The 27,288-nt window shown below is 40.6% G+C and overlaps 1 protein-coding gene across 1 annotated transcript in view; it reads right to left on the reverse strand.

Moving 5' to 3' along the window:
• PDE7B (phosphodiesterase 7B) overlaps positions 1 to 27,288 on the reverse strand; it is a 177,556-nt gene continuing 150,268 nt past the window's right edge. The window contains exons 5-14 of the mRNA XM_009281484.2: positions 21,935 to 22,086; positions 20,602 to 20,665; positions 18,880 to 18,975; positions 17,090 to 17,190; positions 15,866 to 15,997; positions 9,717 to 9,808; positions 8,511 to 8,655; positions 6,388 to 6,484; positions 2,231 to 2,311; positions 1 to 1,680 (exon numbers count right to left, since the gene is read on the reverse strand). Coding sequence (XP_009279759.1) covers positions 1,463 to 1,680; positions 2,231 to 2,311; positions 6,388 to 6,484; positions 8,511 to 8,655; positions 9,717 to 9,808; positions 15,866 to 15,997; positions 17,090 to 17,190; positions 18,880 to 18,975; positions 20,602 to 20,665; positions 21,935 to 22,086 — 1,178 coding nt within the window. The 3' untranslated portion in view covers positions 1 to 1,462. The remainder of the gene's footprint in view (positions 1,681 to 2,230; positions 2,312 to 6,387; positions 6,485 to 8,510; positions 8,656 to 9,716; positions 9,809 to 15,865; positions 15,998 to 17,089; positions 17,191 to 18,879; positions 18,976 to 20,601; positions 20,666 to 21,934; positions 22,087 to 27,288) is intronic.

A 27,288-nucleotide genomic window follows, 5' to 3' on the forward strand; every position in this document is an offset into this window, starting at 1 on the left:
AAAATACAAATGCATTTTGATGCTGGCTATCTAAGGAGGGAATGTGGGGAAAAAATGAGCTACACTGCAACATCACTCGAGAAAACAATTGGACTCCAGAACTATTAGAATGTCGTGCTTTGTAGATCACTAAGCTATTTAATAAAAAATCACACTCTTGAATAAATGGTAATCAGATTGAACTGTCAAATTATGTGGTGTTGCTGTGGGTTTTGATTTTTTTGAGCTTAAACTTCAGGCTCTGTGAAGCATTTGCCTAGACCAAATGTGCAAGGTGCCATGGATTAACAACACGGACCCATATGGAATGTGTTTGAAGTTTTCAAGAAGTTATCCTGCCAGACTTCATTCCTTAATGACCTTTGATACACCTTGGATAGTGGAAAGGCAGTTCAGAATCATATCTTGTGATCATATGATTTTGGCAGCTATCAGAAGATGAAGGATGCTAAAAGTTAAGGCTTTTATCCACAAACAATGGTGTATATTAATAAACTCTATACCATATTTACAAATGCTTTCTCTTGTATTAAAACTAACAGTATTCTGTTCACAGTGCCAATGTTTTTACAGGTAGCAATCCCACAGTACTCCAGTATTTTGGCATGGGAATCAGTAGCGCTTTGTATTTACAGAAAATGTACACATATGAATATAAACATGTTACTTGAAACAGTACTCAAAAGATAGATCTGTTCACGTTTCAAAGGTTTAGACTGTACAACACCTTCCCTTTCGTTTGCGAGGGAATACTGTTCCTTGCAATGAGAAGATGCCCGTCTTTTATCCAAAGTGGCATAAAAATGATTACCAAAATGAGCCTTGTTACACTGGAGTTGTGTATATGGAGAGTAACTTCAGTCCAAGGTTTATAGATCTGTTGTTTAGTGCACAGAATACAAAAGTTAAAAAGGTTTTTGTTTTAATTACTAAAATAATCAGACTCTCTCTGCCCTCTGTGAGCGCTGTCTCACTCAGCCAGTGTCCTCTGGATGCTGAAGATGCTGGTGGTTTAATGTGCAGCCCAGCTGCCAGCCTGGAAAGCATATGGCGCTCTGGGCCTATATACATATGTCACAGTATGACTCGTGGTAAATGAATATATAACCAAGAGTGCCTCTATCTCCACTGTTCTCAGTAATCCTCCCTGCTTCACAGCAGCCGTAACCGGCCCGGCTTCAGTACTGCTGACTGGGACTCTGCATTCAGGCAGTTCATGATCAGAAGTGACGAATGGCATCAGACATGCGCAGAACGAAGAGAGGGAGAGGAACGTGAAGGAGATCCAGAAAGGAACCCAGCAGAACTGCGGGCTTGTTCATGAGGACCCTCACAGCTTCTGCTTTGCCATTTCTTCCCTTTCCACGGTCTTGACAACAGGCTCCTAGCTCCCCGGGATTTTGTTTGCTGCTGTGATCAAGACAGAGATAGCAGTGCTATCAGGAAAAATGCAAAGCTGCCACTAAGGAGTCTCTTCTTCATTTAAAGTCTGTTCTTGGCTGCCAGTCACTTGACCTGAGTGGTCATTGCTTCTGCTACTGCTGTGTTGCTTGTGGAGCAAACTCCTCCACTTGGCCTTGTTCCTCCTGAGATGGTTTAGCATATTTTCAGATAGGGGGGTATCGCCTGTAAACTGGGCCCACCTCTCAAAGAGTGGCTCTACGATGTACGTCATGAACCCTGGGGAAACACACAAAGTACAGCAGGTGAGGAACAAATTCATTCTATGAGTGCATTACCCCATAGAGTACCTCGAGAGAACGCAGCAATGTAAGTGGCAAAAACCCTGACGAGAAATAACAGTAACGCCTCAAGCAGCCATCAATTCCCTTTGAAATGCACAGCTTTTGACCAGCGCACATGACAAGATGTAGCTCTATCTGCGTGTGTAACAGTAAAATCTGAGAGAGACAGCATCCTTCTCTGAGGAGATTTCAGACTAGAAGTAACCAGTGTGTAATCACGTGTTGGCTGTGGTTTTTCTCCGCAGATGTTAGAATGACCCCTTTTTTCCCTGTGCAATGACTCTGTTGTCTTTCTATTGAGTATCTGGCTTGGATAGGTTTCTTTTTGAACATTTTTATTTAGAATGTGAATTGTGACTCTTGTGGTACCTACAGTTCTTACTGTTAAAACAACTAGATTGGGGGTGGGGGGAAGAAGAGTTTCTCTTTGAGCTTGTGCCATACTGAGATAAACATGGAGAGGAGAGAATGAAACTAATACTTACCGATCTGTATGCTTGGTATTGTATCCTTCTGCTGATTACAAAGGGGGCTTATTTCCAGTTCAAATTTTTGTTCCAGGTCACCTGCAAAAAAAAAAGAAGAGAAAATAATTTGCTGCCACTTATATTTCTTCTCCATACTTATGTCAGACTCTTACAGTGACTGCAACTGTGTGGATTTGAGCAGCTGGAATCTTGCACCAATGACAACCATGTTAAATGTCTAAATACCTTCATTTCTTGGACTTTGTTTTACATATCAGAGAAACTGAGTATGCATACAAAGAAAAATCTCTCTAAGGAAAGGTGACTTCTGAACGAACATTAAATCTGAGCACTTGCATGTTCTGAGGACCTTAATTTTTAAAATAGATTCTCTCACGTGGAAGATTTTTAGGACATTCTAGTTCATTTACTCAAGTGTTCAAATGTCTTCCTATGAGAAAAATGCAGAATATATATTTTAGAAGAAACACATCTCCATTAGTATTGTAGTGTGAGTTGGTACTGTATGCTTGTGGAAATTGCTGTTAAAGGGCAGCGTGATGGAGCCTGGCAGTCAGCAGCTGTGTCTGCAGTAACAAATTAATAAGGGCCAGAGCATGGGCTCGGGCAACATGTATTCATGTGGCAAGAGCTATGGAATTCAAGTTATAAATGTGGAAAAAGGATGAAATTAAAAATTTGTCTCATAATTGTGGTGTAGCTGGGTATCAGGGCTATGCCTGTGCTGCTGCGCTGAACTTGCATCACTAATTCCCCGGGTGGTCCAGGAAGTCCCCGGAGTCATCTGCACAGGACTGACTTGAGACAGCAGACAGACCTGAAACAGTGGTTGACCAAACTCCTAGCCACCTTCATAGCACAGTATTTGACTAACTGGAACAGGAGGTCTCCAGGAGTGAATCTGGGACTGCCCTGAAGACTCCTACAAGGCAGCTCCTGCTGTGACTGGCCCTGAGGTCTGTTTCAAATTGTTGAAGAACAGCCTGGGTGGGGGATCTGCTCACTCCAGATGCCACCTGAGACTGCTCCTGCTGCAGAATTGACCAAATTCGGTGTTGAGAAGATGCTTATAAACAGTCAGTAGCAACTATTCCTGCAGATGCAGAAGTGGTCATGCAAGACAGTCTTCTGTGCATAGGTAAGACAGGAGATGTTTTTTATGTAGTTGAAGGTAATCAATAGCAATGATCATGTGTATGCTGGAGCGGTCACAGGGGACCACAGGCCAGCTGGACATGAGAATTCAGCAGAAAAACAGCTCAGGGAGTCTCATTCGCCTGTTGCCATCCAGACAGCAACCACCTGTCCTGCTGGAGAGACTGCATTTCCCCATGCAATCAGTACACCATGCAAAGATTGCTGTTAATGAGTTAATGTGTTTTTTGTTTGGGTTTTTTTTTTAAACAAACACTCCGTCTGTGAGTGCAACACGTTCATCCTTTGTGATTTTTAGCCTTCTCTGAGACACTGCCAGGGTACAGTCTTGGTTACTGCATGAGGTACAGACCCATTCCTATCTGCAGTATGGGAGGGAAGGGAGACTAGCTGTGTGCAAGCTAAGCTGCACACTTGCCCTCAGGCAATAATACTTTGTCCATTTGATTTACTAGTAAGGATGTAGTGAGGGGTGGTTACAAGAAACGTTCCCATAAATAAGACTGACCTGCTAGATCAGACAAAATGTTGTATTCAACCCGAAAAGAATCATTTTACTTTAAATCCACTGCTTTTGTTTAAAAGTTCTTTACTCCCCACTAATAGACTGTTTTGACATAAATGCTATTGTGCCACTCAGGCTGTATAGCCCCATATAAAATAGCGTGTGCATTTTTAAGCCTTGCCTTTCTTCTGTCTGCAGCTTACAATGCCTTCTTAAATGTGAGAGGAGTATTTTCAGTTTCAATTAGATATTTACAAAATACCAGGGAAATGGTTTTAGCTTCACAAAGGATCAAAAAGAACAAGTCAGCAAAACTGAGACAAAATAACAGTTTGTCATGTTTTCAAATGTGTAATTTGTCTGCCCTCTTTTTCCCCTCTACCCTCTCCAAAAATCTTTGACTGAAAAAAAGAGTGTCTAACTCCAGTGATGACCCCTCTAGGCAGGTATTCTGCGTTCAAAATGGTTGACCTGGCTGGCTTGAAGTGTAATCAACATCATCTTATTTTTGACAAGTCACTTAATTGACAAAAATAAGATTTTCCTCTGCATGGTAAGAACTTAAATGATGGTCAATTTTCCCATGTTTCAAGTTGCTATAAAAGTAACTGCATGAATTAATTGCCGAGAGCTTTCACGCTGGAGAAAACCTTCTAAGCAATTTTAAAACCTCACCAGAGAAACTGATCATTAATGTTACTTAAACATTAGCCATTTTCTTGAAACTTCTTTCTTGCCGGTTCCAGTTTTATATAAACAAATCAAGTTGCATTATTTACCCTGTGTTCCTATTTGACTTTTAAAATGCCCATATGAGAACAAGTTAAAGTATTTTTCTAGGAAAGGTTCATGTTAGGAGCTGCTGTAGGCATCGGGTACTCCCTGAAATGTACCTGAGTTGTATATTTTATTTGCTAATAGATGTAGTGTAGATGCACCAGATGACTGGAAGATAAAGATCTGAGTCTATTAAAATGGCATTAGAAATGTTTGGTACAAAAATGTTCAAACTTTGTACACGTTCCAGAAGGAAGATTAAACAAGGCACGAATTGTGGGATTATCTGCCTCATCTATAGTTAAAAATCAAAACATGAGAGAGATGCTTTTCAAATGCTAAACAAAAAATAGCTTCAAGCCCCAGCATTCTGTGTAAGGGGGTAGAGAGGTCTACAATAACATTTTAAAGTGATAATGGTATCTAAATACATGCTATTTAATATTGTCTTTTGTGTCACTTACCAGAATTATACAGCTACCAGTGACAGTCAGACCACAGTTTCTGTATATTCTCCCACATGAAATGCTCTTTTTCTCCCTGTTACGCTTCTAACTGGTCTCATGCTCCAGTGTCCCCTTTCAGAGGTATATTTTAGATGTTATAATAATAAATCTTGAGTCTTGGGGAAAAAGCTTATGTTTCTAAGAGTTGAGAGTGCCGTCTTTCTCAGCATGGTCCCTCAACACACTAAAGGTGAGGGGCACACTAAAGCACAACTGGGGCCCTGTCCTCATGAGCTGGATATTGGTTATGCCTTGACTATAATCTGACTAAATAAACCTGCATCTGACAAGTTGTTTATGTTGATTCAAAAGCAGCAAAGTCAAAGACATTTCACCAGCTTAAACTGACATTGGCTGAAAATTAACTTGCTGACCTATTTGTCCTTGTTAGGGACTAACTGTACCAGGTACCAGCTCGGATGTGGCTTAATTTTGTGGTGCAGAATTTTAAATGAATTGAGAACTTCATTGTGTGCTCTTCCAGCGTTTGTACCACTTGCCTTCGGCTCTCATGATGCTCCGAACAAAGAATTTAGCAGTGATTAAACTCTGCTGCACCCTGTGTTGTAGCACTGCATGACCTTGCCTATGCAGATAGAGCCAAATGGTGTAATTACTGCGTTTCAGAAAAAACCCTGCCTGACTGCGCTCTCTGCAGGGGTTTGAAAACATTTGCAATAGGTCCTAGCCAAGCTTTGGCTTGCCTGCTTTGGCCCTTTCAACAGCGTGCTGGGAAGTGCGTTTGAACCCTTTCTCTGCATTTGTAGGCAGAAGAATGTGTCATATTTGGGAAACAGCGAGGGTAAGGCTCCCATCGGAGCTGTAGTGGGAGCGTGAAAAGCGAGATAAAACACAGTGGGCAGCGGTAGTGTTTGGTGCAGTGTAGCCCTGGTGCCGTTCCAGCTCAGAAGAGCTGGAGGGTTCTCAGAGAAGAATCCAGCCGCGGGCTCTCCAGCCGAATTCAAGTGCTGAGGCACAGCAGAGCCCTCCCTCCTGCCTGACGCTGATACAGGAGCAGTGAGGGCAAAGAAATACTTGCTGCTCTTTCACCCCTTCCCACTTTTCAAATGAGGCAAAGTAGCTCTTCAACAGCTTGTTCTTGAGGGGGATTTCAAGGCAAACTGGGTAGGCTGAATGCTACCTCTGTCTCGCCACACAAAAAGCCTGGAAGGCCGAGGTGAAAGGGGACTGCCGCGTGCAAAGGGGCTGACCTTGCCGGTAAAACTCTTCGCAGACCCGTTCGCTCCACTGTTTGCTCAGATCCCAGAGCCGGCAAGGGTTGCAAATGTCAGCGCACTTGAGTGCAATCTGAAAGCAAAGAAGAAAAGTAGCGATGAGAAAAGAAATCATTGTCTAGCAGTGCTTCAGCAGCAAATCTGCAGCCATGAAACTCCCAGGCCTCACCAGCAATGTTGGGAAGGGTTAAGATCACCTTTTTAGAGACTCGGCCTCACCCAAATATGCCTTTTGAGGAAAGAGCATTTGTTTAAGCTGCAAACAAAACTTTCATTCAGCTCTCCGCTTCACCGTAGCAAGAACAAGAGGAGGGCCAAATTCCAAGGCTGCAAAGTCTTTTGGATATTCCTTGCAAGGAATAAGCCAACAAAAGCCTCAGGCTGGCTCCTGCTGACTGCCTGGCTCAGCATCCATGGCTGATGACAAGGAAGGGAAGAGCCAAGCTGGTGTAAGACTATTTGGGCATCATTTCTCTGCGGTCTCAGTGAGTGACCTTGCATCTCACTTCAATTACACTTCATCTTAATGTCTGCATATTTTTGTTTACAAAGCTAAGCACAGGGCTCTCCGCACTGCCCCTGGCTTGGTTTCACTTAGTTAACTAGTACTTTTAAGTGCTTTGCAGGGGAATGACTACAGGAGGGCAAGAGGTTTTTAAAATCAAGTAACTGCTTCAGAAAAGTAAACCATGTAATTGTCTGTCTTACTGCCTTAGAACAAGATGTCATGTGCCTCATTTCTTCACAGATTGAACACAGTCAGTTAGCCTGACAGAGGTCAGAAATCATTCTGGCACCCGGGAGGAAAACAGAAATATTTCCTGTATAAATTCAGACCTGTGAACTGGAGGAGGGAAGTCTCCAAGTCACTTTTCTCTCTGGATTAAATTGATTAGCCTTAATGTTACTATTACAAGGGTCTTTCAAACATTCTTTAACTTACCCTGATCAATCAAGATTTCTTGGGGTTTTTTTCTTTTCTTCTTCCACAGCTAATCCACCAGATAAATAAATCTCACCATGTCTGTGCCCTAGTTCCTATCTATGCCCTATCTTATCTCTCCTATCTAAAGAAAGCGCATAAGAAACGTTTTGCCGTAGTTGAGATCTGTAATCCCTGTGCCTTTGGCATTTGCACAACTTTCTTGCCTAATCTGTCCAGAAATACGATAAGCTCATCACCCTGCCCTGCATGGTCCATGCAGGAATCTGACAGAAGACCGTATTTGATGGAGGACAGGTGAGCATATTACTACATTTCCTACACTGGTGGAGGGGGAAGAATTAACAGATCAGCACTTTTTTCCTTGCAGCTGTCACCTTTCCTGTAACCTCGACAAAGTGATAACATGTAGATGTTTGTTTTATTGATGATAATGATTACTTAACTCCTTTATGTATTTAAGAGTGAAATTGATGTCATTTCTCCAGAGAAGCATGTATATGCAGCTACTTTAATCATAATAATGCTTTAATAGGTAGAGGTTTATTCTGAAGAGCCTGTTAATGACTGCAGCTTAGCTGGAAGAACCAGTTTGAATCTATTGGATTTTTAAATAAAATGTGGTTTCATCATTAGCTGGGCAGATCCACTAGAGAAGCACCTGCTGCCATGGCAACAGCTGTCTCTGCAGAGGCAGTTTCTGAACATCCATCACAGGGACGGGACTTGGGCACCTGATGTCAGGCTGTCTTGGAAAGAACACCGACAAGGGGGCTCTCTTGCGTGGTGCTAGGAAATAACACCAGTGAAGCGACGTTTGCCAGAAGAGAAAATACAATTGAAGCATTACCTGGCAAGAGACGCAGTCTGGAAATAAAGTAACTAATAGCTTATCTTAATTTCTCAGCATTTGACACTCTCCTGTATCTGTTGCATTCACAGCTTTCTAACTCAAGGAAATTACATAAGGAAATACTGAAGGCACCTTACGCTTGCCTGACGTACCAGGTGGCTGCAGCAAAGTGTTTATGGTGATAGGTAAGGAGACACTGATGTCCAGACACACTATCGTATGCTAGTCTAACATATACTAGCAAATACTGTGACTTGAAAAATGAATAAAATACAGTAATGGAAAAATAATTTTTGAAGTTACCTGAAGCATAAAATGTCTGTCTTGCGCATCCTCCAGCCTCAAATCCTGATTGTCAAGGTGAGACTTCAGACGGATCAAAAACTCATTCTGCCTGTTGATGTCTGTGGCCAAGATCAGAGAGCCCAACTGCTGCTCGATGTCCTGTCTGCAATAAGGAAAATAAGCCCCTTCAATCATGGAACCACTGAACATTAATAGCGCAAAATAACCTGCTACGGATCATAGCTAGCATAAAGCTTCCTCTTTCTTTATGGATGCAGTCTGATCTCTTTGCTCAGGGTTTGCAGGGTACAACTGTTCTAGCTGCCTAAATGGGTTCAGGAGGAATAGATAACATAGAAGGAAAATGCTTGTTGGCATAGGTGGTTCTGAAAGCAGCTGAAAAGTGCTAGGAAAGTAAAACCAAAACAACAGCATGATGCATCTAGAAAAATGCTCACATCTTACTTCAGCTGTTCAGAGCTGGGTGCTGAATACAGCAACTTTAAAGTTGCAGTTGAAGTTGTGAAGGACTGAAGTCCTTTGAAGTAGGACTGAAGCTGTTGGTCTGATGCAAAGGATTTCTGGAGGGATATGGAGCTTATCGCTTCCAGGTAACTTGTTTATGTTCTTGGTAAGGTCACCTGTGATTAAAATTTAGTATTGCAGGCTGTTCATTGGCTCAATCTCCATTCCTTGGTGGGAGTAACACTGCACAAAACCAGCAGGTAAAAAGTTAGCATCAACTTGGCCAAGGTGCTCGTGTTGCTAGGTCTTTTTTTTTTTTTTTCCTTCACCCAAAAAGACAGTGAAGACTGAACCACACCTCCTCAGTCAGGTGAGGAAGTCCTGAGCAGTCTCGATACTACTCGACCAACTCCTTCATTTCTCTCTCTATTCATGCTTTTTAATCACTAAATCTTTCCAGATTTGGTTGGTGCTATGTAAAACAAAAAATGCCAACAATGGATCTGAAAAGGTCCATTCCTGCTGGGACTCCCAGTGTTCCCAGCGCTGACAGTGGCCGTTCTGTGCTGCAGAAGTGGCAAAGTCTTAGAAAATACTTCTGCTGTATAACTTAGTCTCATGATTTCGTACTGGCACCAAGGGAGGGCAGGAAGTTCAGCCTACTTGGAAGCCTGGGCCTCTTTGCCAGTCTCGTTTTAAGAAGAGTGATGGAAGCCATGGACTAGTTTCAGTGATGCGTTTCCTCCAGCGGATACTTACGTCACCTCCTTGGGCAGATGGGCGAGGAGCCGTGACTCTCGAAGCATGCCTATTGTAGAGCGCCAGTGATGATTTTCTAGCACTGAAACATTCTAGGGAGCAATAAAAGGAATGAATTCAAGGATTAGGCAGGTATCCATGGTACAGATACAGATTTGCCATATCACATGATGCCTAGAGCTGGTTGGAAGTGTTGTAACACAAGCCTAAAATGTGTGCTTTTTAGCCACCTTTTGGATTTGAAGAATTGGTCTGGATTTCTAGAGTTAAGGACCTTGTGCTTCTAGGTTTCCTAGCTAAGGTCAGCCCTAGAGTCCTGTTGTTCTACAGTTTTTGAGTCCTGCTGCGAACAGAGGAGCTAATCTCATCTGAGTGGGAGGTAGCTTGCATTCTAACAGATTTATTAACAAATGAATTAAAGCATGAGTGCAAAATCATATTTTTACCTCCCACTGATCCCAGGTTGACTTCTCAGCTTCTACAGTTTGAATGCAGAGCGGACAAGAAAAAGAAAACTAAACTGCTGAATTTCCCTTGGAGTCAGGGAACTGGAAGCTGCCTGCAGCTGCTTAATGAAAGCAAGAGGAGTATCAGTATCACTGAGCATCTGCAGGCTTCAGCAACTTAGTCTGCAACAAATTTTGAGTCTTTTTTGTTTGTTTGTTTCTTTCCAACTAAGTGGAACCAAAGTTAGATCGGAAAAAACTCCTACGGAACAGAAACCCGGCTTTCTAGGTTGTCTGTAAATTACAACAAATTGGGTATCTTGTGTCTGATGACTTTATATTACTGTCCTAACACACAATGCATTTGCCAATCGTCCCTCGTTTAGTTCACAGAGTACTTTCTACCACTGAACGCCTCAGAAATGTCACTTGTTCAGAAACCTCTAACACAATTCTTCTAATTCACAAAAGCATCTGCTTGCTGAGCCCAGCGGAGCGCCCCTCCAGTGAATGGCACAGTCCACAGTTATCCACAACAACGTGCACAGTGTGAATGAGACGACTGTCACCTAGCAATAGGGACACTCTCGGGGGAGTTATGGCATCTGATCCCTGTTTTGGGCAGTTTATGGTTTTTGCAGTAGATGAGCACTGGATTAAAAAAACCCCAAACACAACCAAAACTTTTGGGCAGGTAGCAGAGCAAGGACTCCACCTCGTCACTGCCAACTGGGAAACTAGAGACAGAATCCCTCTCTCCGGCCACTGTTAATCTCTGGCTCCCTTCTGCACAGTGCCACAGCTCTGAGGTGTAGCTGCATTAGTGCTGCCTTTCCTGTTGGATGTGATGCACAGCTTCCACTTCTCCAAGAGGGACTGAACAGTATTTTCACCTTAAGGCTTCCCCATCCTCCTTTGTAATCCTGTCATATCTAATGACTGTTGAAACACTAAACATTGCCAGTAACCACGATCCAATTTGCATTTTGATCATCTTGTCAGTATTTTTCTTGAAATTTCGTGCTCAAAATAGTGCAAAGGTGAGAGTGCAAATCTCCTGTTACAGTATTTTCTGCAGTACGTTCTGTTGCTTTTGAATTCACACAACCACTGATACGTTGCTTTGGTATTTTAGTGTTTTTTCTGTTGTTGTTGTTGGGGGTTTTTTGGTTGGGTTTTTTTTGTTTGTTTCCCTAATAGAAATCATGGATACTGGGGGAAAAAACCAAACCAAACCAAACCCCAAAACTTTCCAACCATGCAAAGACTAAGTCCTTTTCCTTGGAAGAGCTGACAGACTCAGAACTCAAGATCAGCTATGCAGTATCTAAATTACTTTTGAGAGCAATTCTGTTCATTAGCCAACTTAAATATCCCTCTTCTCCTTTTGCCTAAGTACATCAGGATGGACTTTTGCAACCCTGCACTCTGACCAAGAAAAATAAGGGAATGTAATAGGACATAACAACAAATTTTTTTTCTTCACTTCCCCAGTCTCAGAGCTGAATCCTGGTCCCAACAGTCACCCCAAGTCCACAGGCTGCCATCTTCCTACCCTAAGGTAAATTAGACAAACCCTGCCTGACTGTCACCTTTGGCTTTTGGGAAGGCTTACACCCGTTTAACACAGTGCCTGCGTGCACGGTTCCTGCGGCCCCGGTTTGACTGCACCCTCGAAACATCCCAAATGGGGAGCTCGCCCTTGGAGCACCCTGTGCCCCCATGTCCCTTCCAGCACGGCAGCGTTACTTGCTGGGAGGAGCTGCTTCAGCAGCACCTACCTCAACCGGGGAATTACACTCCATGGATGCAGCTGCTCTTTGGCCATGCTGAAGGCCAGCCAGAACAGGGCTGAGTGTGTAGGTATCCAAGAACTTTCTTGCATCCAACTAATAGTTACTCAAAGGAAAAAGCAAACTCAGGTATCCATCCCAGAGTATTTCCACTTCTGTAAGTTTCTGCTCTTTGCCTGCTGCTATAGGGAGAACTTAAACCGAAGCTGCTGCACTGTCTAGTTTCCCACACTTAAAGCACACGGAGGAGGGAAAAGGAAAGGTCAAGTTAACAAGTGACAACTGAGCATGAAGTCATATGACTCCCCTGTTAAATGCAAGCAGCCAGAACCCCTGAAGCTGCTGCCAACAATTAGTAGAGTCAGCTATTCCACCTAGGAACACTCTACTGCCTTATTAAGACTAATTGCCATGAGCTATCCGATTGCCTATGCTGGTGGGGAGACAACCCGTGCAGGAAAAAGTCTATGTGCTGCCTTGTAGACTGGGGTTCTCAGCTCTGATCTCCAGAGACCTTGCTTCCCCCAACTTTTTATTTTTTTTAAAACTGAGAGGCACAGGTTTGTTTTAAAGGCAGCATGCTAGGAAGCCCCTGTCACATCTACTGCCTAAAATTAGTGGATTGCTGTAACACAGACTTCAGGACTGTGAGAAAAAAAGCAGGTTTTTCACTTAGACTATCAAAAAATCTCCAATCTGTGACTTTCCCCGAGCCATTCAAACTAGCACACTTGACATGCATTTGGAAAAGAATAATAACTTGAAGAGAGGAAGACTTGCTATTAACTAGGTGCAGAGAAAACTTCAATTTTAATTCAGAGTGGAAGGCAATCTAAATTTCTTTCAATCTGGTCATCCATTCTTAGTCACTGAGCAACTGGTTTAACTACGCAATGTTAAATACATGAAAAATGATACTTTAATTAGAAATGGCGCTTTTAAGGAAGACTGCAAAGTAGAACTGTCATAACTGATGCCCAAAACATATATTTTCCTGTTTCTAGTTTATATACAACTATATTAAAGTTGTAAAGCGTTCTTTCATAGATTTCTGAAACCTGTTTTGTACTACAGATGTGTGTGATCACTGCCGACTTCTAAACTATTACCCTTCTTTTAAGAGCCAAAGATAGATCTCAACTCTCTATTACTGAAGTTATAAAATAACATTTTATTTATACCAATTCTATTTGTTTTCTTAGGAAATTCATAATAATTTTCAGTAAAAAAGTTAATTTTTTTTAAAAAAAGGCAGTATGACTTTTTCTGGTGTTAGGTTTGATGTGGAGTTTTGGATAAATACAAGGCAGGATTGTATCAGGCTGAGCAACCTTGAACTGTATGCTGCTTTCAGTCAAAAGAAGCAGAAATAATGTTGGATAAGCCGAATGTATCAACCAGAATTTGAGTCATTTGTGACTTTGAAGGCTCCAGAGACCTAAGACAATGATTATCAAGCAAGAATAAAACTTTTATTTTTCATTTTAATGGCCACTGAAAGTTAGAAGCAAAGTCTGCATCACCTAACAAGGAATGCTGTTGTGCTCCTCACAGGAGGCTAAGTGACCTCCAGGTCCCTGCTGTCACCTTTTACACTCTCAACTGTCTTTGTAATGCTAGAGACTTGAATGAGGCACTTTTATTTTTGTGGAAAATTATGGTGCCTCGCATGCAATAGACTTGTGGAAATTACCCTATAGATTACAAAACAAAGTCTTGCATCATAAAATATGGATTTAATTTGAAAATGAATACTGAAAGTTCTGAACTCCTTGGTGATGACACCTATCTTCCCGAAACATGATTCTGCTCATATATGCCCTTCAGAAGCTGTCAAACACTTCGCATCTTTGTCAAATACTGACCAACTTCATTTTGCAAAACCTTTTTTTCCAGATGATTCAGATGTAAAGTTCTAATTTAAATTTACAAACAATCAAGAGCAAAGAGACGCCATAAACAGATAACCCTAAGTCTCAGTTACTACTGTCTCAGTGACAGATGACTGCCAACTATGTTAACTATGTTTTGTTTGATTATTTTTCTGATTAGTCACAGCAGTTCTGTGGATCTGCTATTTAAAAACCAAAAACCCCAGAACTTTTTTTTTCAGTTTCAAGCACGTGTTAAAGTACTAATATTGAGAAGAATATAATTTATTGTTTTAAAGACTATTCACTGAATCTAAATTTTTGACTAAAAATGTTTTCAACAAAACTTTTTTCCCAGCATTGTTATTTTTATTGGCATTCATGTACTGTATACTACTAAAATCTTTGGAAACAATCTGGGATCAATTTCAGATAAAATAATAGAAATGAAACTTGCCAGTGAACGTCCCTAAACAAGATACTTAAAAATCACATTTGCTTTTGAAAGGTTGCATTTGCTGTATTGTCACTGCCTTTTCTAACCAACGTTTGAAAGTGTATTCAAGCCCAGTTAGCTGAGCAGAATCCATCTCTCTAAGATAATAGTATTTTATTTTAGCTACATTTCTTTCAGATTAGCCTGAATTTCCAACCTAATTATATATTACTGTTTCCAGTAATAATAGTGGGTGTATTAATTTGAGAAGGAGTTGTTCATACCTTTTCATAGGGCCAGGGTTTTTGTGGAATAGCTCTACCCGCTCCTCTTCAAAAGATCCTTAACATAACTTTCCCAAAGTCCCCTGGCTTAGTCCCCTGGCTTTTCTCTCTCCCCGCCTAGCTGGCCTGACATTTAGAAAAGACTGGAGCAAAATGCACCACACATGTATGGGTATGACAACTCTCGATTTCCTAAGTATGTGTAGAAAGGTACGTAGCTATCAGTGAGTCTTCCTCAGTTAGATTCATTTTTAACTTGGGATATTCCGTTTCTGATACCTTATTACAAAGGCTGAAGTTGACTCTTCCGAAGGCTACAAAACAATACCATCTCCATTTATTAGCTATGAATTACAGTTAGTGCAACCAAGATGATTTACAGTATTGCTCCAGCGTGTATATGTAAGTATAATGTAAACAGTAGAGATGTGCATATATAATCATGTGTACATGCATGCAAAGATTATACATGTAGGACAGTTGTAGATAAAACCCAGAGTTACAGTGATTGCCATGGGACAAAACTACAAATATGTTCCAAAAGGACCACAAAAATCAGGGCAGGATAGGTTCATTGATAGTTATTGAACAAGAGGGTCTATGTTTTTGTTTCAGGAGGTCTTCTACTCCTGCTTGCCAGAGATGGGAGGATGTATACCAGGTGAAGGACAACTCTGTACTTATCCCAGGCTTATGTTTCTCTCTGAGATCTTTTGCTGGCTGCTCTTAGAAAAAGGATACTGGTCTAGACAGCCTGTGGTGTGACCTATGGTGGCTGTTTTAATGTCTTTCTTCATATCTCTAGGCACATTTGGGTAAATATCTACAGCTTTTCCCTTGGTTTCCTCTATCTTCTTTTTTTTTTTTTTTTAAATTGCAGTATTCATTAAGTGTTTAATTTTACTAGAGCCACATGAAGCAAAAGTTTCTTTTAATGCAATGCCAATTGAGAACATGCCTGCTGCTTGCTTGCTCACCGAAGGAAGATGAAGTACAAATTGTCTCCCTGTGATTTTAAATCTCCTATCCACAGTTCCTTACCCCAGATGATCTACAGCAGAAATAACCCAGGCAACTGATTTGACTTAAATGTCCTCAACAAAATCTGACATTTCCACTTTCTTTCTCATGTGTATCAGCTTTGCTCCAAAAGACACCCAGTGAGGAGCTTAACTGAAATTGTCCAGACTCTAAAGTGCAGGTTGATTTGGTCAACATCCCCCCACTGCCAGATTTCGGCATGAAAGCTCACCGCAAATTGCTTAGACCCTCCTTGACATCATTTTACATATTATCAACTCGATCAGCTGCAGTTTTACCTGGTACAGGCTGGCAAGGTGGTGTTTAGTTTTGATCAGAAAGGGCTGGTTGACCCCCGGATGATCCACATCATGAGCCGCAGCAGCTAGCAGTCCAAGCATTATGTCCGATGGGGTGAGGAAGTTGGCAAGCTGAATCACACACGTTAATCACAACAAGAACATGAACAGTAAATACTTTTTTTTTCTTTTGGCAAATAAAGGAATCAGCTAGCATCATGGCAGTGCTTAGTTTTGTAGGACAGTACACAAATGTCAAATATAAAATAAATTTTGTGAACTACATTTTTAAGGTGACTGTTGAACAAACATCTATAAAGATATCAGACTATATACTCATATTTTATTACAGTTTGTACTTCTTATCTCTTTATCGTTTATAGCAATATAAGGATTGTTGTTATAGAAGTGCTTGAGCTTCGTCTAAAAGATTCAGTTTTAAAAAGTAAGTATACTAGCAGGTTGGCATACATGATAAGGCCTCTGCCTCACACAGTATTTAGTAATGCCAACAATACATCAGGCTTCATATTTTCCAGCACAGCACTGTGCTGTAAAATGCAGAGTTTATAAAATTTTCAATTTTCAGACTAACAATTTGCTAATCCTAGCAGAACTTCCCTTCATTTAAGTCAAGCCAGGAAAGGTTAGTTATATTCTTACACTGTGGCTCAGCATTACAGTATTGCAGTGCCTTCCAGTAACACATAAAGCAACGTCACACCCTGGCGCTGTGAGGGCTTGCTGCAGCAGTCAGAAGCTGCTGTTCACTCGTGCAGAGGACACCCTTGCAACAGACCCGCTCAAAGGGAACATTTTCCCCTTTTCTGGTGTTGCACTGCCAAATTCGGTATCTTGAAATATCGATGTGAGGGGCTTAGGCCCTGAAGGGACTGAGGCACGGGCATGCGCTGCCTTCTGCTGGCTTTGCTGGGAGGACTGCAGCCACTCGCAGATGGCTGGTACACACGGTCACGGTAACACTTGCTGGCACTCGTATGACAGCACTTCGATATGTTGCCTGCGTGATGACAGGTGACTCCAGCAGTTTGTTTAAAGTGTCTGTAACCTGTAGCTGACTCTGCTACTGCCTTGTTGCTGACTTCAAGTACGCTGTCGTTTTCCGCTATCTAAAAATATTTTGGTTTTTTTTTTTTTTCAATCCTGGGAAAAAAAAATTGAGAATTATCTGAAAGCAGCATCAGCGCGAAAGGTTGTCATTACCTTGGGCTCCCTCAGATAGCAGTGCATAGCTTGTGTGACATCAGCAGCATGGACAGCATTGTGGTACGGGTTTTGGCTATGGTAATCTTCTTGAACCATAACTGGGAACCAAAACAGAAAATAAAGATCCTTTTGTCTCTGAATGCCACGGCCACACGTGGGAACTGGATTTAAAATACAATTTGAGGTTTTACAGTCAGCTGCCTAAGGAGTTTCTTCAAATATCTGTAGCTTACTTAGACTGGTGCTCTTATTGGAATACCTTTAGAGAAAAAATGCATGAAAGGATTTGTGAGGCCCAAGGGGATATACTGGGTCTAGTTCATAAATCAACTCTTTCTTGCCTTAGTGAAGGCTCTCATTCAGGAGTAAAATAAATAAGGAAGAGAGGCAAATTTAGCCACAACGGAGTGTAATTATTTACGCTGCTGTCATAGGGGCGTAATGTCATTAAGGCAGTACCACCTATTTTACAGCGGCAGGGGGTGAGGCCCTGATACCCTGGCATCATTTGTTATTTGAGTGACTAGCAATGGTCAAAGGCATTCCTACATCCTCCAGACAGAGAATCAAAAGATAAAGCATTGGGGTATGCGGAGCAAAACCTTCTGTGATAATTTTAGTCACGTCTGCACGTCCATTTTCAAATACCAGTCCTTCTTGTTTTAGTGTGCAGTGCTGGAACTGGTCCAGCTGGAAGACTGAGCGACAACCTTTTAACTCTCAGCTTTCGCTCGCATAGAAAATCATCGAGGTGTGTGCTTCGCACTCATCTGTTCCCTGCACGGTGCCTGCACCATTAGGTGGTCTCGGGGCAACACCACGTGAACAGTGGAAGCTGCACGTGTTCTTGCCCAAAGCGCTCTCCTAGACACTATCAGATTAATCAAACAGAAAGGTAACGGGCAAATTTCCCATGGCACTTGTCTCCAGCATGGGGAAAGCCAAAGAAAGTCCTAGCCTTCAGTTTGTTTCCAGCTCCACAAGCATTTGAAGTCACAGTGGCTAATCCTTTAAACCCTGAATACCGCTAGCTGTAATTATCTGAGCGTCCACTTCACGGCCGCCCACAGGAGTCAGAAACAGCAGGGAGATTTTGTCTGTCTCCACATTGGAGGAATGCTTTCCAGAAGTGACAATTACGCAGTCTTAAAGAAGAGACCTTGCCTTTGAAACTCCGTCTGACAGCCTAACAAACGGGCATTCAGCTGCATTCAAAACATGATGCAAAAAGTAATTGATTTTGGCCAATTTCTTTTGGTTCGCTGACAGCATGGGGCTAATATTTCTGTTGGCAGTAACAGCAGCAGGGGCTTTCGTCAACACTATTCGGTGCAGACAGCTTGATATAATTTGTTAAATTTTGCACATAAGCTTTTAACTGCCCTGGGTCTCAGTGGTCTATTAGTCACTAAAATAATGACTCTGCACCACAATTGTACTGTGCACGGGTAGGTTCTGCAATGTCTGTCTGTCTGTGTGGGCCTACTCGGCCAGCCACATCTCTGCATGGCATCCTTTTTTTTAAATCACCAGTGCAATTGTGGTACTGGGATGCTTCAGCCCAATGCAGAGCCTTCTGAAGTCCCTCCATTGACTTAACAGGTACTGAACCAAGTACCTGAGTGCCTGTAAATTGTATGCTAATATGTATCACAGAAATGTTTTACTGAAATATTTGCAACAATATCATGATTTTACATAGGCACGCAGACCAAGCCAGTGCCTTCTTTGATGCCCTATTTAAGCTGTAAACTGCATTTAAAGATGGCTTTGAGGTGAGCACTTACCTAAAAACCTGTGTAATGTAACCATATCTAACTGGAAATGGTGAATAAGTCCATGCACATTGAAGAGGTGACAAAGCAGCGTTACGAGACTGTTTCCTAAAAGCAGAAAGGAACAACTCTTAGATTCCCTTAATGTGTAGTTATAAACCAAACAAGACTAAAAATCTTGCTAATTTCCTAACTATTAGTCAGCTCCCATCACCTTAGCTCCTATCATATGAGCTTAGATGACACTTTCATACTGCAAAGTAGCTTATATGAATTACTCCTATATATAACCAAGATTTGATGGTATGGCTGTACCAGTGGAGTGCCATTCTTGTGTCTAGATGCCATAAAGTCACGTTTACTGTTTCAACACGATGCAGAAGGCGAATTGACATGGTTTTAACTGGAAATCTTTTGACAGGCTTGTTTGAGAACCACATCATCTTCATAATACAGGTCTATCTCCAGAAACGACAGAAAGGAGAATGGCTTTTCTGCCACTTCAGTTTGCCATACTGTACTAATTAATTAATTACCAAGGAATCAGCAGTTTGTAATTAAATTTTTTATTTTACACATGGCTGTACAAACATGTAATTAGCCCACGTACCTAGCTCAGCTACAATTGCATCTCATAATGATGATGCAGACAGGAAAAAATGACTTGCAGCATTTACGGTCTCAAGTCCCACTGTAATATTACGCTGGCCTTACTGTGAATCCAATACTGGGAACACTAGCAAAATTGAGCCTAACTAGTATTATACGATCAACTATACATACACACAGAATTTAAAAAAGTTTGCACTGCATAATTCAGCAGCAATGTTTCCAGAAAAGTTAGAAATAAAACCCCAGACCAACCAACCCATACAACGTATAAACAATGTTTGAAGGAAGTCTTTTCTTATGTAATGTAACTCAGGAAAGAAAATAAATATATGTACGAAGAGGACATGGAAACTTATTTGGCCTTGACTACTGAGCAGGGGTGCAGAAAGGTAATTTAGAAGAATTATGCTTTTGCTTCCCTTGCCATTTGCGGTCCTTTCCACTCTTCACTCAGCTGAATTACCCTCTAAACCAACTTTTTTCTACACCTTCTGCCCCAGCCAGACCTTATTAGATTGGGGGTGAGGAATGAGGGATCTCATTCCTATGAGCAATACAGAAAGGAGAAAGGTGTGATCATGACCCTCTTCAGCAGTTACCTGATCAAGAGGTATTGCCTAGACATGAGTGTGTGTGTGGTGTTACAGGCATATATTTAGACAAAACATTTCACAGGTTTTTACTGTCTTAATGAATTTCCTAATTTTTGCTGCTGAACAGAAGCAAGGGTATCTTCAGTTAAAGGTATTTCATGTTGATAGAAATCGACTGATTGTGGAGGTCTGTCTGGACTTATCGACCAGTGTATCTAATAGGCATATTTAAAGTACCTTTGGAATTTCCCAGGTAAAGGAAACTGAAACACCCCTTTGAAAAGGTGACCATAACAAATGTAGGAGATTAGATTAATACAAAAACACTCTTTATGCATTATCCTATAGTTGTGAGCGTTCTGGGAAAAGCCTGAAAACGTTCAAGGATATGATTTTAAGAGAAGTTAACTGTGTTCAATTTCTCTTCAGTAATCTAAACTGGAAACATTTAGCAATTAATTAATTAGGGATTTTTAGAATAGCCATATATGAGAGATACTAAGATAAAAACTTTTAAAAAATTACTTACCATTTGTCAAGCGGTCAAACAAGAAAATGTCAAAATCCCACATTCCCACTTTGGATAGCATATGCTAGAAAAAACAAATATGAAAAGGCAAATGACTGGCATCTCAAACTGTAAAGCAGATTTAAATTATTATTCCACATTAATCAATCACAGGATTGGTTGCTGCAGCTTTAAAGTTTTGTTTGGGAAAGCTACAGAGATGTATTTGAAATATCAGACGTCAGGAACCAAGTGGTGCTATACTGCATAAAATATCACTTGCACTTTTAACTGAGGAGGTTTTTAACTTGACACTAAAAATACCTTCTAAATGGAGCTCAAAACATGAAATAATATAAAACAAAATATTCCCTTTTACTGCACAACTTTTTAATTGTTCTTTCATGTCCCAAAATCAATTCAGTACAAATTCTCTTAGGTTTTTATTACAGTAAAACACAGTCTTAGCTCTCATGGTGAGTATGAATTACATTTTGCTAAACAAACCAATACACAGGAATAGCTTTTATAAACTTAGATACAGTGCTTCTGTGAAGCCCACTCAGCCACGCAGAAGAATCCATCGTTACCACCATATACGGTGTTTTTACAGCCACGTCAGTTCAGTCAAGAGACTGAGTCTGGACTAACTGTATGACCTACAGTGGCATATGTGTGAATGAAGCGGGCATTCACTCCCATCGCTTAGTCTATATTCAAACCAGTTCTGGATTCTGAATTACTTTCTAACACCTGGCACGTAATCTTCTCTTGCAGAGAATAAAAATTGCCCAGGCACGTAATCCCAATGCCATCAGTTGTGCAAGTTTTGTTAGAAAATATCATTCAAAGCAAGTATAAGAGCTGCAAGATAAGAGAATTATGTTTTGATTATTGTGAAGTTCTTTGCAGCGAGTGTTCCCTGTTTCCTAGCCTTTGCCATTACGGAGAGCTATTGTGGGTCGCCTAATAGCTGCTCCGTACCAGCTGAGAGGCAGCTGTCTTTTTTCAAGCAGTTGAACTAAATCTTGTGCCGAGGCTGCACTTACTTAAATCAGTAACCCAGCCAGGGATCCTTCATCCTTTAATAAATCCAGATTATAATTTCAGTTGACAGAATCTGAAAATGCTGAATAGATTTAGACATTTTCTCGTTGCTTTGAGACTAAGCCTTTAAAGCTGTAACCATAAAAGAGGAATGGACAGTTTGTTTGCTGTGAGGCAGGCAGGCAGGCAAGTAATGTGGGTCATTTAAGAAAGATCAGCCATACATCTGTTTATCTGAACGCTGAAACAAAATTGACATTCTCTGGAATATTATTAAAAGAAATGGAGATCTGGAGACCCGTCTTACCCTTGCTTGCCCAAGGTAGTCCTCATCCAGTAGGTACAGAGAGGCTTGTGGTACAATTCCACGCAGTAACCGGGATGCATGGAAATACCTCTGGAAACTTAACAGTCTTTTCACTTTTTTCTTGGTGCCAATTTCCCCTGAGAGTGTAGTATCTGTGAAAAGCAATCAGTACGGAAACGATGAAACCCAAGATGAAGGATGACATTCTCAATTATTTAATAAGAGAAATAGCAAAAACTTTTAAAATAGTGATACAAAAATCACAAAGTTCACGCTTCTTGCCAATCCACATGAAGGAGCAGTATTCAAATCCCTATACTTCAGCAGAATATATTTGTTTATTTCAGAAAGGAAATACGTTCCAGTAAAAAGAGTACTAATGTAGGACTTGGAAGATCTGAGTTCAGTACACTGCCTGCCACAGACTTTAATGGGATCCAGGCTAAGTCACTGGGAGGGTGATGTATCACCTAACTGTAGATGTCTAGAGGAAGCCTAAATGACTAGGCAGAGTTAGGTACGGGAAAGCTGCTCTTATTCTTCTGTGCGTCTGTTCCCTACCTATACAATGGAAAATAGCATTACCTTGCTACCTCACAGGAGGGTCACTGGAATATATTAAAATTGCATAGCACTAGCATACAAGGTGATCTTGGATATAAAACCAAAAAAGCGACACCAAAAGAGACCTCAAAATACAGTTTGAAAGCACAAATGTATGACCCGCTTTTGGAAAATGAGAGAAAAGAGAGAAGTAAGAATAGGTTAATAATCCTATTGTATTGTCTGCTGTCCTTCCTACGTATTAAGGCAAATTATAAATGAAGAAAATATTTTAGTTCTACAGTTAGGAAAGCATGTATATTCAGGCAATACATGCATTTCTGGTTACACAACAGAGTATGTTCTTTTCACTCAGTACCAGGATAATTCTAATTCCCTAATGCTGTATTAGGAGATTTTCATATAGGGCTAAATGTGACACAAAAACCAAGGCAGTTTTTATACAGTGATTAAATCACTGATTAGAGTAATTGAATTACCTTATTGTTAGTAAGAATAATATGCAGGCTTCCTAAAACTGATAATGACTTAGGTAATTTCATCTGAACTTTTAAGAGAACCTCACGTACAGTTGTGATGTTTTCGTTTTGCGGTCTGGTATAAGGTTTGGAAAAAGGGAGGACAGAAACTGGACAGTTGTTCGAAGGTAGTAACATTCGACACCGGTTTATTCATAAGAGGACCCTCGTAAGAAACTGAAGATTAAGCACTCCTTTTAGAGAACAGTAATGATTGCTTGAGATAAGAAGCTGCATAGCAATTCACTGGATTTCAGGTTTAAGTAAGAGCTCAGGAAAAATATCCATGGACTGAAGATGACTCTCTCTATTCCGCTATTTCTTTTTATGCAAAAATGCTGAGCATTTGTTCTGCTGTGAAATTAAAATATGACTTTGTATGCTGTTTTTATGAGTATTATTATTCTGAGAAGTTTTTCAGAGAAGTCATTAAGGTTTTTTTGGATCATAGATGGTTCAGTATTGGATTTCTCCAACAGCAGACGTGCGAGCACCTTCTGTAGCAAGTTTCTTCCTTAAGTAATCCAACAGCTATTCAGTGACACAAAGTCAGTAACAACAAAAAAAAATACATACTTACGTACTGAGTATCAATAATTAATATGTTTTCTTACACCTGTAAGTCTCACACGTCTCGTGGGCAGCCCAAAGACCCCACCGAGTTTTAATAATATAAAAGCACAAAATAATTTTATTGCAACTTGACAAGCCATGTGTTTTCAAGAATGCAACCAGTAACAATGTCACTACTGTACCAGCCTGAAGGTTAGATTTTCATTTATGATGTGCCAGCACCTGCCTTAATTCTCTCACACATTTTAAAAGCTGGAACAATTTCATGGCCTGTTGAAGGAGTGACTAACGTAGGTGCTAAGAGTTACCCAGTGACAGTGACATGTGGAGGAACTGGTAGACTTGTTTTCGCATTTCTTTTCATTTATATAGTGCTGCTAAGAAGTGGCTGGCATTCAGTTTAATTCCTGGATAACAAAACACTCTCAAAATTAATTCAGTTTTTAAACTTTTGTCAGCTGTTTCTCGACTTCCCAACTTTCCTAATTCCATGTTTGCCCCCAAACTGTCACTGCTTTCAGGTAACAAGTTTAAATTTTAAAATACAGAAAACTTCCCTTTTGTACATTAAAAATGAGTAGTTGCTCCAACTAATTTTTATCTAAGTTAATATCTGTTTTTTCAGTTAAAGACAGATGGCTGAAATTACCACCTATGTTCCCCTAAACTGTCTTTAAAATTCACACGTAGAGTTGCTGTGGATGATCTGAAGGTGAAGGTTTGGCCCGAGTCCCAACAAGCAGCCGTACGTTGGATTATGAAGAAGTGGTTATTTTATCCTTTCGATTACCAGATTATTTCAGTAGCACAAATAATACTTACCAAACCACAAACACATCAGGTTGAAATAAATAATTTCTTATTGTGAAACATTTTCTGAATTGAACCATCAAACTTGTTGCCACTGCTTTGTCATACTGCTCCGTATGGCTGTCACGGGTCTCAACTGAAATTTAATCATTGGCAGACAGCGCCTCTGAAGCATGACTTGCTGCTTCAGATGAGCACTGTATTACAATACATTATGCAAAAAGATTACCCACAATAATCTGTTGCCCTGTATTTTCACCGATAAAGAACGGTAGGAAATGTATTTTCAAAATTGGGTTCTTGACAGAACAGCCTGAATCCCACACTGCAGTCTATCCACATGCAAACTCTGGGTATCATGTTAAAATCACATCCTTTAGGCCATTTCAGTAATAATTGACTTGTCCATGAATCACAGAACTTGTCAGATGATTGCTACAGCCCTTAACAGATTACTATGCCATCCGCAATAATGTACCTTATTATGATGGTGTCTTGCATAAAATTGGACTAAGACCATGCCCCTCTCCAAGCATAACACACCCCGAACTATTACAATCTCATCAGCATTTTCTCTTTCCCCTCCCAAGATCAGTGTCAAACAAAAAAGTAAAGCACAGCCATATGAAATTGAGAGAAAAAGGGCAATTAAAAAAGAGGAGCAAAAAGTGAAGCAGCTGAGACTGCATGCTGAAATTCTGTCCTCAGCTCAGCCGTCGTACCTCAATCTCCCAGCAGCGAAGAGCTATTCCTAGCATATGGGATCCACCAGCTGGCACAAAATCATGATGCAGTTTGAAGATGAAATTAAGGGTTTATGTGAATGACTTATTGTAATACGCTGAACATCCCATTTCTTCATTGACAATTGTAAATTTCAATTTAAATTGTAAATATAAAATTTCGATGACAACACCTGATGTAAGCCATATAATGACTTTGAAACTTAAAGAGGTATTGATAGCTATTTCTAATTAGGTTAAATTGAATTACAAGTAAATGAATCAAAAATATCGTTGCAGGTATCACTGAACTTCAATCGTGGAACTATGGGTACTAAAACATATGCTATATTACCTAGTTAAAGAACACAAGCTGCAAGGCTCACATGGGAAGGATTTAGTAATTATGTGCAATTTGGAAACGAACATGCGAGACGAACAACAATGCCTTTTGTTTATACCCGTAAAACTTCCCTTGAAAACTGTGTTTATCTTTAATCATTGTGGCAACTTCTGAATGTTTTGTTTACCTAAAAAAAGCATCATCTGTATCTCTTAAAAGATGCACATTCTCATATCCTGTGGAGTTACTGCCTAGCACAGTGGTTGGAGAATCCCTTCTTCGTATAACTAACAAAGTTATTGTATGAATTACATACACATACACATATTGTATGAATTACGTACACATTTACAGAAGCGTCTGTATAAGCATTCCTCACAAAGCTTAACTTCTACCTTCAAAAACACAGGCGGCCTGAGCTCACAGCGTATCTCCGGACATCTTTCAGCTGGCAGCAAAAGTAGTTGCATTTTTCCTTGGGTAATTTGATAGCCACATCATGTATACACGCTATCAGACCATGGATGATGTCTGGATACTGCACGTGGCCCTCAAGAGGTTAATAAGCTACAGGAATCAATGGTTGCCTTCTCTCTCCTAACAAAGTTCCTCCAGTTACACAGACCTGCTTGCCTTCACATTATCTACGGCCCACTACACCCCAACCTCTGTTATTTCAGGGAAAGAGGTTTCCTGCACTAGGAACTGCTACCAGTTTTCTTTCAGATTTCTTTCACGTTGCTGCGCTAGCGTGTGCCCACAGGCAGCGTGAATATAAAAATGACAGAGGTTATGTTAACAATGGTTGAGTTAACATCCAGAAACGATCACATAAATCAAATTTGGACAAGGATGTACTTAACTCTGCACCAGACATTCATTACATTGTTATTGTTCTTTCAAAGTAAACAAACTTGGTTATGCATTCAAATAAGGCCTGTGCGTTTTCCTTTACAGTATCGCTTTTTTTTATTTTATGGCACCTCAGCGTACAATAAAAACAGGTCACTCAGCAGCATGAGTGAATAACAACAGGTTTATTAATTTTCAAAAGCCAACTGATTGAGAAACAGAAAATGTTTTTCCTCTTCTTTCCAAAAGGATGCAGAATAAAACCAACATATATAAATCAGGTCATCAAGCGCCTGCCTTTGACTCATATAAGGTTTGTAATACCCCTTCCCCTCTTCCCAGGATGCAAAGACATTCTGTACTCAGGCACTGCTCTACAACTGTATGCCCGAAGAGTCAGGCAGGATTGGTAGAAAAGTGCTGGAATATCTGGAAGATAAAGCAAGAGGATCAGACCAGCAATTCACCATCCAGACAGTTTGCAAACAGCGAGGACTCGGGGAAACAATTTGTCTCTGGTCCTATACGTTACGGAGGCAATTTCCTGCACTGGTTCCCAGATGACAGCTGATTAGAATGCTTTTATTTGAGAGCTCAGGAGAGATGTAATTGACTTATGAGGAATAACCGGGGTTTCTCCATTTTTTTGTGTGTTAAATCATGCCAGGCATTTAGATCACCTTTACTGAAGTCTTGTTTGGCATACTCATTGCATGACTTGGTTGCTAAATTTTTCTTACAAGGAAGAGTGCAGAGCACTGATGATAGAAAAAAAAATTGCTGTGCTTTCTTAATATCTTCTTACATTATGGATTTATCGTATTATCCAAAAAACAACAGCAGCCTGAGTAGGGATAGCTGAACTGGCACGGGTAATCTAAAAATTAAATCCAAACTTAACATTTCAAATTTGAATTTTGGAGAAGGCACTGTGTTGTGGTTTAACCCGGCAGGCAGCTAAACACCACACAA

Source organism: Aptenodytes forsteri, unplaced genomic scaffold, assembly GCF_000699145.1.
Source record: "Aptenodytes forsteri isolate BGI_AS27 unplaced genomic scaffold, ASM69914v1 Scaffold82, whole genome shotgun sequence".
In the NCBI taxonomy this organism is placed as follows: domain Eukaryota; kingdom Metazoa; phylum Chordata; class Aves; order Sphenisciformes; family Spheniscidae; genus Aptenodytes; species Aptenodytes forsteri.